The sequence below is a fragment of the Staurois parvus genome, unplaced genomic scaffold (assembly GCF_062004578.1).
Source record: "Staurois parvus isolate SC_StPar_1 unplaced genomic scaffold, SC_StPar_1.0 ptg000423l, whole genome shotgun sequence".
NCBI classification, from domain to species: Eukaryota; Metazoa; Chordata; class Amphibia; order Anura; family Ranidae; genus Staurois; species Staurois parvus.
Window position 1 is genome coordinate 3673422 of NW_028318219.1, and position 13058 is coordinate 3686479.

The window sequence follows — 13058 nt, forward strand, 5'->3', positions numbered from 1 at the left end:
AAAACGAGTTTGAGACTGTGACAGAACCGGGGTTTCCCCTCTTATGTCCCAGGCTACACTGAACCACACACAGCTCCCAGTGCTCCCATCATGCACTCACAAGCAATATGGCTGACCGGTGCATCTATACATCTGTGTCGGTATACAGAAAATCATGCAAAGGTGCTGCTTTAAAGGCTACTTTTTAAGTCAATAAATAAAGCATGTGAAGGACTGTCCTTACGTCTGTAGCAGTGCAGTCATTGAGTGCTGTATTTTAAAATCAGGCAGCTGGCCAAAGATCTTTCATAAGCAGGCTTTGCTTGGAATGCTCTAGTTTGCATTTTTATGACAATGAGGGGGAAGGGAGAAAAGTAGATGGACATTGCTGGTGCAACTTATCTCATGGAAATCAAAATATATAGTCAAACCTTTTTATTTAATCTTGCAAAGCATAAGCAAGGGTTAAAACTGTTTTTTTTTTCCCCCTTGTATGCCCCATTGCAGAGATTTCCCTTCACCTCTGGCCCCACAGACAACAGAAATGAGGAAATCTCTCCACCGTGAGAATACTTCTTAGAAAGGTGTTCCCATCAGACGATTTCATTTCTATTCCTGTTTCGGTGACAGTTTAAAATTTGGGTTTTTCCATCATTTTCATTCTCAGGGCAAACAGAAAATGGTGATTGGACAAGGTTTATAGGCTCAAAGGGCATGAATATAGTCAATATTACATACATGTCACATGTATTAATAAAAGTCCTCCCCTTGAAGCCTGCATCACCACTGGCTTACAGTTTACTTTTGATGTAGACAATAAGAGATTGAGAGTTTAATTAGTTAGTTGTATGTGGTTTGTGGACTGTAGCTCTGATGAGCAGGCAGTGCCAGAACCGTCCAAAACGCATTGAATGCGTATCGTAGTCCTGATGAAGGCACAGGTCCTGAACTGTCTGAAGCGTGTTACATGTGTATTATAGTCCTGATAATGGGGCAGTGCCTGAACCCCTCTTAAACACGTTGGATGGTTATTGTAGTCCTGACGAAGGGGCAATTCCTGATCCCAAAACACGTTGGTGTTTTGTTACCCCAATATAAAATACACCTTGGACTCTACAACCATCAGTACGAAGCCTAGTGTTGGATGAAATAACTGCTGGAGATTTTGTCTTCGAACTATGAATATTTTTGTGTTATAGTGAAAACTCTTGCTCTACATACCTTTGGAGAGAGGGAGAAGGGAGACGATCCCTTGTTTTGTTGCACCTGAAATACACAAACAACATGTCTAACAAGCAATTCTAAAGATGATTATTAGTAAAACAGAACAGAGAAAGATGGTTTACCTCATGTAGGGCATCTGCGCCATTCCTTTCATTGTCTGCAAGAAAATAATAAGATATAAATCAGACTTTGATATCTGAGGCTAGTAAAACCTGGGGCAGTCCACTATCTGACACACTCTACATGACTGCTACAGAATGTCAATGAGAACCAGCTACAGCTTGACATCATACTGGTAAACCATCTACTTTGCACCAAGATAACCATTCATGTGGTCCGTCTTCTCAAACCCACAGAAATATGTACAACTTTGTAGAAAACGGCATTAGCAGTGAAAAAGTTGCTTTCAGTTTCCTGGAAACTTCCTCAAATTAAATAGCTCAAGAGGGCATTACCTGAGCACCTTTAAAAAAAAAAAAATAAAAAAATAATTGTAAAATAAAAAATAAAAAAAATAACCTGAACAAATGAAAAATAAAATTATCCAAAATACCTTTACACAAAAGTTTTTAAAAGATCTATAATTATCATCTTCATTATTATGTTTAATGGTATTCAAATAATAAATAAATAATAATCTGAATGCCATTAATCATAATGATAAAAAATAAGAAACTTTTTTTTTCTTTTAAGGTTTTCTTGCTGTTAATGATAATAATAATAACATTAATATTATTATCAACAACAGCAAGAAATCCTTTAAAAAAAAAAAAGATCTTATTCTTACTTTTTATCATTATGATTAATGGTGTTCAGATTATTATTAAAGAATGTAGCATTAACCCCCGTAGGAGTTATTTGTACCTTGCCCAGACCCCCCCCCCCCTGCAGCCAAGCAAACCGCATTTCCTATAGCCAGGTGCATAAAACTGCCGCTCATTACTCCAATGATCAGTCTAGGGGTTGTAGTTTTTGTTGTTTTTATTTAGTTTTGGAACTGGGATTGGGAAGTGTTATGTTGGGATACTCCAAATCCCTGGGAAGGGCTGGCATGGTTGCTATACATAGATTCCAAAAAACATCATAGCACCCTTCCTCGGTAATCCTGTCAAGAGCCCTAAGCTCTTTTGCGAGCAGTGGGCTGGCTCTTGAAAGGAGCTATGCAAACTTCTAAATGCCTGGATGGGTGTCAGTCCGGAGAAGTGGGCCTTCTTAGGCAGGCTGCGTTTGCATGCACACCGACATGAGATACTGAGCCCCCAGTGTTAAAAGATTTGAAATCCAAGAATGAAAGGGGCTCATCAGAAAGAGTCAGGCTAAAGTGGAAAGGGGTAGAGAAGGCTGAATGTCCTCCAGTCAGGAAGTTAGGTGGTCTCTGACTTGCAGAAGCTTCTAATGCACATTATGAGAAGCTCACAGTGTGCAGTGAAATCAGAGTAAGCAAATTCAGTAGTGGAGAGGGGCCTGTACAAATGTGCATGTGCAAGACAGAAGGGAAGGCTGGAGTCAGGGGCGGACTGACCATTTGGAAACTCTGGCACTGCCCGAGGGCCCGGGGTCAGTAGGGGGCCCCATGAAATGCCCCGGTACCTTTTTCATAGGCTTTTTTGAGTTTGGGCAAGGACACAGGGGCCCCATGATCCCCTATTGCCCGGGTGCCCCATAAGTTGTCAGTCCTCCCCTGGCTGGAGTTCAGCTTTTAAGTGCAGCTAAACCCTAAATGGATGACATTTAGTTTGACAATACACTGTGTATCATACACAATTGTCTTTACTGCAATCAGTGCCCACTTTATCAAAAACACGCACTCTCTCTTTTAGACACTTCCTGCCTCCATGCTCCATCGTCAATGGCACATCATTGCTTTGGACTGACTTCCTGATAGTAACGATAGTGGACTGTGCCAGTATCATGTGTGTTTACGTGGCCACTGGTAGTTTCCATTAAGGGAAATGTGACATCCTCTATCAGGAGGTGTTTGAAGAAGGACCTTTGGGGCAGGACCACCAGGAATTATTCTAACTTAAGATGCAATTTTTTTTTTCTTTTTTGTTAGACAACCTGTGCTTTCACAAACTATTGGAGCCAGTTATTTGGAATGACTGATATTGTGAAAGAAGCTCGGGTATTTTTTTTCTAAGATCAAAATGTTTGAAATTTTTCCCAACGTGTGTTCTTATATAACCTTTTATTAGTATGCAGAAAGAAATTGGCTGTTTTTCAATACCTTTTAAACTATATACTGTATAAAACTTTCATATTTAATTTGCAACTAGCAAACGTGTGGCATTAGAAAATACGAGGGCTGTACTGAATGGAATACAAACTCTATTCACTTACATAGGTTGTTCAAATTTTTTTATTTTTCAACTTACATACAGTAGATTGTTAAAATTTCTCATGTTGGTAGAGTAACTCTTCCTCTATAGTAATTCTTTTCACAACAGATAAATATGAATTCCAAAGAAGAAGCAACATGCCCTCATTGAATTCTTGATGAAGGAGGGGTGCAGGCTGTCTAACATCGACAGAAGGCTACAGAATGTTTACAGAGATTACACCATTGGCAAGAGCACGTGTGTCATCTCTATAAACATTATGTAGCCTTCTGAGGATGTTAGACAGCCTGCACCTCCTTCATCAACAACTCAATGACAGAACGTTGCTTCTGCTTTGGAATCCATTATTTATCTGAAAGAAGAAAAAGACGATTAAAAAGAAGAAAATTAAGAAGAAAAAGAAGAATTAATCTACCAACATGAGAAATTTGAACAACTTATGTAAAAAAAAAAAATACAAAATAAAAAAAAGGAAGTATGTCCACTTTTGCATTACTTGGTACAGCAACCCTCATAAAACACTGCTAAATACAAAAAAAACCCAAATTTTAAAAAATTAAACAAAATGGAAGTATGTGTGAGAAATGTTGACTGACAGATTGCAGCAGCTGAGATCAGCAGAATTGTAGCACACACTGGAGGAGACTTCCTCATCGGGTCACCGAGAAGGGAGGGGGGGATTCCAGAATGATGAACAGGACTTCCCTTGCAATAAAACTGTCACATTTTACAGTAATGGGGTTTCCTCAGTGTGTGAAGAAGGATTTGGCAATGCATTAGCAATACAGGCAAATGGAGGAAGTGGATCCCGCTGTCACACAGAAGCCAAGGAGTCACCATAAGGTGCTCTTATGTCAGTTATATCACACTAGCTTTATGTTGTGGTTTAAAAGCCAAGTTCACCTTCTGGAACAAAAAAAAAAAAAAAAAAGGAAGACACTGCCTGACTGGCAACCTGTTACATCCACAAATCTTATGCTGTTATGTGCACAATTTTTTGTCCAGTTTTAATTTTTGTCCAGTTTTATTTGGAATTTTGAGCCAAGATGAAGGGGGAGCTTTGAGCCCCGAAACACGTTGGGTTATTTTTATGTACAAGAAAAATTGACTGGACTTTATTTAGTGTAGTGGGGCTCTCATCCCTTCTACATTCAGTAAACTAATCTTGAGGACATCCCTGGTAACAGAAGGTTGATTTGGAATCACAGCCTCACATTTGGTCCAGGGCTCTGCTATTATAATTTGGTGATTTGATATTTTAGCTACTGAGCAGAGAATAAGGCCTCGTTCACACCAAACGTGTATAAAACCGCACAGATTTCACTTGCAGAGACACAAGTTTACTTCAGTTTTCATGTACACTTCAATTAGTTTCAGACACGTTGCAGATTCCTGCGCAGAAGTCCTTGCAGAACCCATGCAGAAAAACTTGTCTCTGCATTGCTGTGAATGAGGCCCTAGGGCCAGTTCACACCATAGAAATGCAGTCCAGATGCGTTTCTGTATGCATGTTTTTGATGCATTCCAGTGCATTTTTTCCTCTTTTTTTCTTCAACTTAAATAAAAGGACATCTACGTTCTGGTGCATTCTGGATGTGTTTTACTGCATTCCAGTACAGTTCAGTGTAGAGAAAATGCAGCATGTTCTACTTTTTTTTCTGAAACTGGAACTGACCACACTGGTATGAACTGTGAAGCCTGACCACAACCCCAAATTTTAACTGCCATCAAGCTATCCCACAACTTTCGATTCTAACAAAACATTCATCATACTGCTGTGAGCTGTACAGTCTGGCAATTTCTGGAATATGTTCTCCATATACTCCTACAGACAGTGCACTAGAGCGGTGGTTCTCAACCTTCTTGAGACCAGGGCCCAGTAACTTCTTTCAAAAAACCATTCATGTCCCAGCAGTTAAAAAAAACACAAACCTTTATACTAACAAAATAAAAATATATGAATACAAAATATGTATTGAAATTAGAGAGGGCTTTGCATGGGGACTGGGGGTCAATGTGGAGGGAGTGAAGGTCCTGAAGACATTTAGGGGACTCTGCAGTAGACTTCGTGGCCTTTTAGGGGATGTGATTTCTGAAGGGAGCTGAGGGCAACTGCAAGGGATGGGGGACTCTGGAGAGGGGTAGGGGAGCTTTACAGGGGCAAGGTGAGAGACTAGGGCACTGTGGGAGGTTAGTAAGCACTGTGGGGACTGAGGGCTTTTAGGGAGATTGAGGGTAATGGGAGGCTGGGTGGCACTATGGGAGGTTAATGGATCTGCAGCTAACTGAAGGCCACAGAGAGCATGGTTGAAACCTACTGCAAAAGGAGGCTAGTGACACCATAATGGTAGGAGGTTTGGTAATCCCAGTAGATTTCCCTATAGGTGTATCCAAAAGGAAATCTAAGCCAATTATGAGTGTCTGCTTGCCTGAGGGTGAGGAAAAATGCTATGCTGCATGCTACAACAAACAATATACTGTGTCCTTCCAAAACTCAAACTCATGAGGAGTTCTGGGTGTAAACACACTTTAAAGAAAAATAAATAAATATTTTCATTTATTCAATCACATTACCTGTGACACCCCCTTCTGTGTGCAATTTCCCGAGATGTCCCGGTTTAGACATTCTTATTTCTATGGATAAAAGAGAGCAAATCCATCAGAACATTGTGTAAAGTATACTGAATATTGCATGAGCATACCTTAACTCAGTAAACATATGTGTTTAATCAGGTGCCCACTGACCAGGGAATACGAAGTTAGAATGCTAAAAACCTAAAGAGCAATTTCAGCTAAACAACAATATTAGTGAGTTAAAGAACCTTTTCTTTGTCATTTTCAGCTGTGGTAATGTAATTTGATATCCTGTTAAAGAGGCTAATTCAGGCTATTCACAGCATAGCAGTAAAATGGGTTTAAGAAACCTTGGAGAAATAGTCTTGTGCTCAACACCTACTATATTCAAGTGGTAAAAAGAAAACAAAACATTGTGTTTTTTTTGTCCTACACACAAATGAAAAGCTAAAAAGGAAAATGCATTATAAAAACAGTGTTTGGTTAATTGTTATATAAACATCCAATGACAAAAAACATAGCCAGCATACTGTATGTACAAATATAATCAGTTGAGGAATGTGACCATAACATGGGCATCCTATTGTTGGGTATTAGGGATGGCCATTTAATGGCCACCGCATGGTCTTGTTTTTAGTATTAATTGAGCATATGCTGTGTGTAGGTTTATGTAGCCCTGATAAAGGGAAGTCCCCTCTGCATCCTGAAATGGAACGACTTCTCTTCTCTTGGCAGAATACTTTATCAAACTTAAATCAGACTTTCAACATCTGTTGAACACTCCATTTCCAACTAATGTTAGAAGAGAGATAGCAATAAAGACCCAACAGAGATTCTAATCCTTCCAGGTGAAAATAAAGGGGAAAAAAGACACATCTTTTGGTGGTCATACATGCTCTGATTTTTTCTCCCGATCCAATCCTATTTCAAACTGACCACGTTGGCCATAGAAGCACATCCTTAACAGCATGGTCATTTTTCTGGCTGTGCTGGGAGCTCAGCCTGCCTGTCCTCCAACAGCCAAGACTTGTGCTGACACCCCACACACTTTGCACAGCCATTCACTGGGAAGATCAGTGTACTGCTGTTTCTCCTCCCAAGCTCTGAGCCTCTTATGCAAGAATAAAGAATATGTGATTTAAAAAAAAAAAAAAAAAAAAAAAAAAAAAAAAAAGGGGGGGGGGGGGCAGAAGATTTTCATATATACACATGCACACACACAGTATCTCACAGCAGTGAGTACACCCTTGATATTTTTGTAAATATTTTATTCTATCTTTTCATGTGACAACACTGAAGAAATGACACTTTGCTACAATGTGACGTAGTCAGTGTACAGCTTGTATAACATGTAAATTTGCTGTCCCCTCAAAATAACTCAACACACAACCATTAATGTCTAAACCACTGGCAACAAAACTGAGTCCCCCCCTAAGTAACAAGGTCCAAATTGGGCCCAAAGGTGTCAATATTTTGTGTGGCCACCATTATTTTCCAGCACTGCCGTAACCCTCTTGGGCATGGAGTTCACCAGAGCTTCACAGGTTGCCACTGGAGTCCTCTTCCACTCCTCCATGATGACATCACGGAGCTGGTGGATGTTAGAGACCTTGCGCTCCTCCACCTTCTGTTTGAGGATGCCCCACAGATGCTCAATAGGGTTTAGGTCTGGAGACATGCTTGGCCAGTCCATCACCTTTACTCTCAGCTTCTTTAGCAAGGCAGTGGTCATCTTGGAGGTGTGTTTGGGGTCGTTATCATGTTGGAATACTGCCCTGCGGCCTAGTCTCCGAAGGGAGGGGATCATGCTCTGCTTCAGTATATCACAGTACATGTTGGCATTCATGGTTCCCTCAATGAACTGTAGCTCCCCAGTGCTGGCAGCACTCATGCAGCCCCAGACCATGACACTCCCACCACCATGCTTGACTGTAGGCAAGACACACTTGTGTTTGTACCCCTCACCTGATTGCCGCCACACATGCTTGACACCATCTGAACCAAATCAGTTTATCTTGGTGTCATCAGACCACAGGACATGGTTTCAATAATCCATGTCCTTAGTCTGCTTGTCTTCAGCAAACTGCGGGCTTTCTTGTGCATCATCTTTAGAAAAGGCTTCCTTCTGGGATGACAACCATGCAGACCAATTTGATGCACCTCCCAAGAGCCAGCCCACTACTTGCATCAAGACTGATCATGAAGTATTGATGCAGGGTGCTGTGATGTTTTCAAGAAGCTATGTAGGGTGCTTGGATGGCCCCTCCCACCAACAATAATCTGCCTGCATTGCATAGAGAAGCACAGAGACCCAGTGATATTACCACAGGGTCTAAAATATGGTATGTAATGAAAAAAAAAAATTAATTAGAATGCTCTAAGTCGGCTGGAAAAATAACCAGGGATAGCAATAAGTACTGTAGATAAAACTTTAAATGTGTTAAGTGTTGTTGTGAGACGTGTTATTTTGTCCAACCTTTTTTATCCCCTTGCATCCAGCAACAGTTGCTGAGTGGCCGGCTGCACGGCACTGTGTATGAAAGGGAGCAATGTGAGAGGTGATGGGATAACCAGTCTAGTGAGAAGGTTAGTCAGGGGAGACTCTCACTTCTGCTTCTGGTTTCCCTGCTGAACAGACTAATTACCGAAATCAACTAAAAATACACACAGCATGCACTGAGAGTTCCACACATGTCCTATCCACAGATACATATAGCTTTAGTCCTCATGCACACGGGACGTTTTTACAGCAGCTGTTTCTGGCTTTTACATTTTTTCTACAGCCAGTAAACCCCCCAGCATGTTATCCTATGTGTCCATGCACACAGACTGTAATCAACGTTTTTTTGACTGGGACGTTTTTTGGCTGGAAAAAAAACTCAGAACTAGTGGGTTTCTAGAGTTTTTTAGCTGTGAAAACGCTCTAACGCTGAAAGACGCGGCAAAACCCAGCAAACCGGCGTTTTGCTACTTTTTTGGACCAAAAAAAATTATTTATTATCTGGTAAAAAAAAACACTAAAAAACGCAAACGTGAAAAAACGGGGCAAAACGCCACTAATCGCGGCTAAACGCGAATGCAAAAACGCTAAAAAACTCACGTTTTTAACGTGACTTTACACAGCTATTGTTACCAGCGATATCAAAGCGCCCCGTGTGCAGGGAGTCTCAGGCTTACAACACCAAGAGAACCTACAAAGCTCCTACACAGAAATGTTGTTCTACCCCATCCTCTCAGGGATCATTGATGGTGCCAGAGGGATAAACAATAGCATTCAAAATAACAATTTTATGGCACGATTAATACTAGAAGGTAATAGTAAATAGTATTCATCTTCCATCTTGTTCTAGTATTCCTGTACTGGCTCTTGAAGTCTCCACTGTGCCAATTGGAACCTCTGAAATTTTTGCTGTAGACAGGCCCAAGCTTTGGCCTGTGCATATGTTCCATTGTCACTAATAGGTAAAGTAAAACTTCAATCTTTTTTTTTTTTTTAAATTGAGGACCTTCGCCTCCCTTGTATTAAAAAAAATACATATAGAATAATATTGGCAATATCTACTTCTCAATATTCCAGAGCTTTCCCAAATTACTCCTTGGTCTCATGTTCCTTTTCTGGCAAAAGAACATTCGTATCACTCTGCTCACTTCTGTGAACCAAGCCTGTCATTTACACCCCACCCCCCATGATGCAGGCTGGGTTCACAGTACTCCAGGACTAAGGGGCACTCACACATCATGACATAGGCTGGACTCTTGATACTCCAGGACTGAGGGGCACTCCACATCATGATATAGACTCGGTTCTTGACACTCCGGGACTAAAGGGCACCCCCACGTCATGACATAGGCTGGGCTCTCGATACTCCAGGACTGAGGGGCACTCCCACATCATGATATAGGCTTGACTCTCTATAATCCAGGACTGAATGGCACTCCCAAATCATATCACAGGCTGGGCTCTTGATACTCCAGGACTGAGGGGCACTCCCATATCATGACATAGGCTGGGCTCTCGATACTCCAGGACTGAGGGAAACTCCCACAAGACATAGACTGGGCTCCCGATACTCCAGGACTGAGGGGCACTCCCACATCATGACATAGGCTTGACTCCCGATACTCCAGGACTGAATGGCACACCTAAATCATAACATAGACTGGGCTCTCGATACTCCAGGACATAAGCTGGGCTCTCGATACTCCAGGATTCAGATACCGATGTCACCAGACCAATCATTCCATTGACAGTTCCAAAAACTTCCATATCATGACAAACTGGACTCTTGATACTCCAGGACTGAGGAACACTCACATGTCATAACCAGGGGTGGACTGACAACTCATGGGGCCCCTGGGCAATAGGGGATCATGGGTCCCCTGTGTCCTTGCCCAAACTCAAAAAAGCCTATGAAAAAGGTACCAAGGGCATCTCATGGGGCCCCCTACTGACCCCAGGCCCTCGGGCAGTGCCCGAGTTTCCAAATGGTCAGTCCGCCCCTGGTCATAACTGGGCTCAAGCTACACTAGGACTGAGGGGCACTTCAAAAGCCGGCATACAGCCAAAGCAGAGCAGGACAGAGGACAAATAAAATCCATTTGTCTTGCCACTTTGTTGTTCAGTCATGAGGCTGCCACAGGTGACTTGAATGTCCAATTCGTGCCGACATTCCAGCCAGCTGGTGCTGACAGGGGCACCCAATGCACCCCTGTAAGCACCACCTGGCTTGACCAAATGTGATTGTTTAGTCGATTTTTGCAGAAGGATCTGGATGTAAAATTGTTGGGCCAAGCTGTCGTCACTGGTCAGAGTCAGCTGTGAGAATACAATAGCTTGCTGAGGAGTTTCTTCCATCTTGGCTATATAGCATGGATGGAGGAAGCTGTTAAAGATCTTTTGTTCAGTCCACAGTTTGAATGAAATAAAGATGTGTGTATGGCCAGCTTTAAAGCATAGTTTCCTTTTATATTATTTTCTATATCGAATATATTTGCTGTGTATTTTTTAATTCACCCTTTTTATCAATTGCCACCCCACCCCCAATTTTTTCCCCCCACATTTTGGCAGTTACTATCGGCTGATCACAGTGCAATCCTGCACTGAGGGAAATTAGCTGCAGGAATCACACTACTGACTATATCTGCCAGGAGTGCACAATGCAGCTTATAGCAGCCTCCGGAGAGCATCAGTAAATGATTTCCCATATTTACGGCTGACTGCGCTGTGCAGGGATCATGGGTAGATGATCTAATCTAACACAACGCATTAATGTAATAGCGCTAGGTAAAACCTTTCAAAACAGACATTTCCGAAACCTCCCACACAAGCGCACAATACTCTCACAATGCATTTTTATCATAACATATAATCACTTTATACTTTTCACTCCTAACAGACCGGGGCAGAATGTTTCTCTCACTTTCATTTCCCATTGTTCAGGTACAGCAGCACTCTCAATCTGCTTCTCTACATACAAGGAACCTGTGTCATTCAGGGAGAATTTAAAGCAGACTTGCTATTAAAATTCATTCTTTGCCTGAATCATTAGGGTGCATGGAATCCTTAGTAAATCAATTATTTGAGTCACAGCTGAACTCTGCGCACAAAAATTGTCATTGAAATAGATTCCTTAAAGTGGCAGTAAAGTCGTTTTGTGTATTTTTACCTACAGGTAAGATTTATTATATCTCCTAAACCTGCACCGTTTAGGAGATATTTGCTCTTTTTGAGAGCCGGCGCATGCGCTCTGAAGGAAAAGCATATCTGTGCCCAGTAGCGGACTGACAACTCATGGGGCCCCCGGGCAATAAGGGATCATGGGGCCCCTGTGTCCTTGCCCAAACTCAAAAAAGCCTATGAAAAAGGTACCGGGGGTATTTCATGGGGCCCCCTACTGACCCCGGGCCCTCGGGCAGTGCCAGAGTTTCCAAATGGTCAGTCCACCCCTGACTCCAGCCTTCCCTTCAGTCTTGCACATGCACATTTGTACAGGCCCCTCTCCACTACTGAAATTGCTTACTCTGATTTCACTGCACACTGTGAGCTTCTCATAATGTGTATTAGAAGCTGCTGCAAGTCAGAGACCACCTAACTTCCTGACTGGAGGACATTCAGCCTTCTCTACCCCTTTCCACTTTAGCCTGACTCTTTCTGATGAGCCCCTTTCATTCTTGGATTTCAAATCTTTTAACACTGGGGGCTCAGTATCGCATGTTGGTGTGCATGCAAACGCAGCCTGCCTAAGAAGGCCCACTTCTCCGGACTGACACTTCTCCGGACTGACACCCATCCGGGCATTTAGAAATCTGCATAACTCCTTTCAAGAGCCAGCCCACTGCTCGCAAAAGAGCTGAGGGCTCTTGACAGGATTACCGAGGAAGGGTGCTATGTTTTTTGGAATCTATGTATAGCAACCATGCCAGCCCTTCCCAGGGATTTGGAGTATCCCAACATAACCCTTCCCAATCCCAGTTCCAAAACAAAATAAAAACAACAAAAACTACAACCCCTAGACTGATCATTGGAGTAACGAGCGGCAGTTTTATGCACCTGGCTATAGGAAATGTGGTTTGCCTATGAAAAAGGTACCAGGGGCATCTCATGGGGCCCCCTACTGACCCCGGGCCCTTGGTCAGTGTCCAAATTTTCCAAATGGTCAGTCCGCCCCTGTCTGTGCCGGTCCTTGAGAGCACTGTGCTGTGGCCCAGGACACCCGTGCGCATGACGTCACCACGGCCTGTGCGGTCAGCCTGAAGGAAGGGATCCTCTGCAGCGATGACAGGGCACCATTTTAGTTGGTGCAATGCATACTAGCACATCATGACATTACCTTGCAGAGGATTATTTTTTCCTAATTGTTTACTACCGCTTAAATAGCCACAGAGGATAGCAATCTACTTTGTGTGCACTAAAAGCCTTTACAAACCAAGATATTACCCTCT

General features: G+C 42.4%; 1 protein-coding gene across 2 annotated transcripts in view; it reads right to left on the reverse strand.

Annotated features, from left to right (window-relative positions):
* The window catches only part of POU2F2 (POU class 2 homeobox 2), a 185095-nt gene that overhangs the window by 29260 nt on the left and 142777 nt on the right, over nt 1-13058 (reverse strand). For both annotated transcript variants that reach the window (XM_089687331.1, XM_089687332.1), the window contains 3 exons: nt 6117-6176; nt 1326-1360; nt 1201-1245 (listed from right to left, as the gene is read on the reverse strand). In XM_089687331.1, the coding sequence (XP_089543457.1) occupies nt 1201-1245; nt 1326-1360; nt 6117-6176 (140 nt within the window). The remainder of the gene's footprint in view (nt 1-1200; nt 1246-1325; nt 1361-6116; nt 6177-13058) is intronic.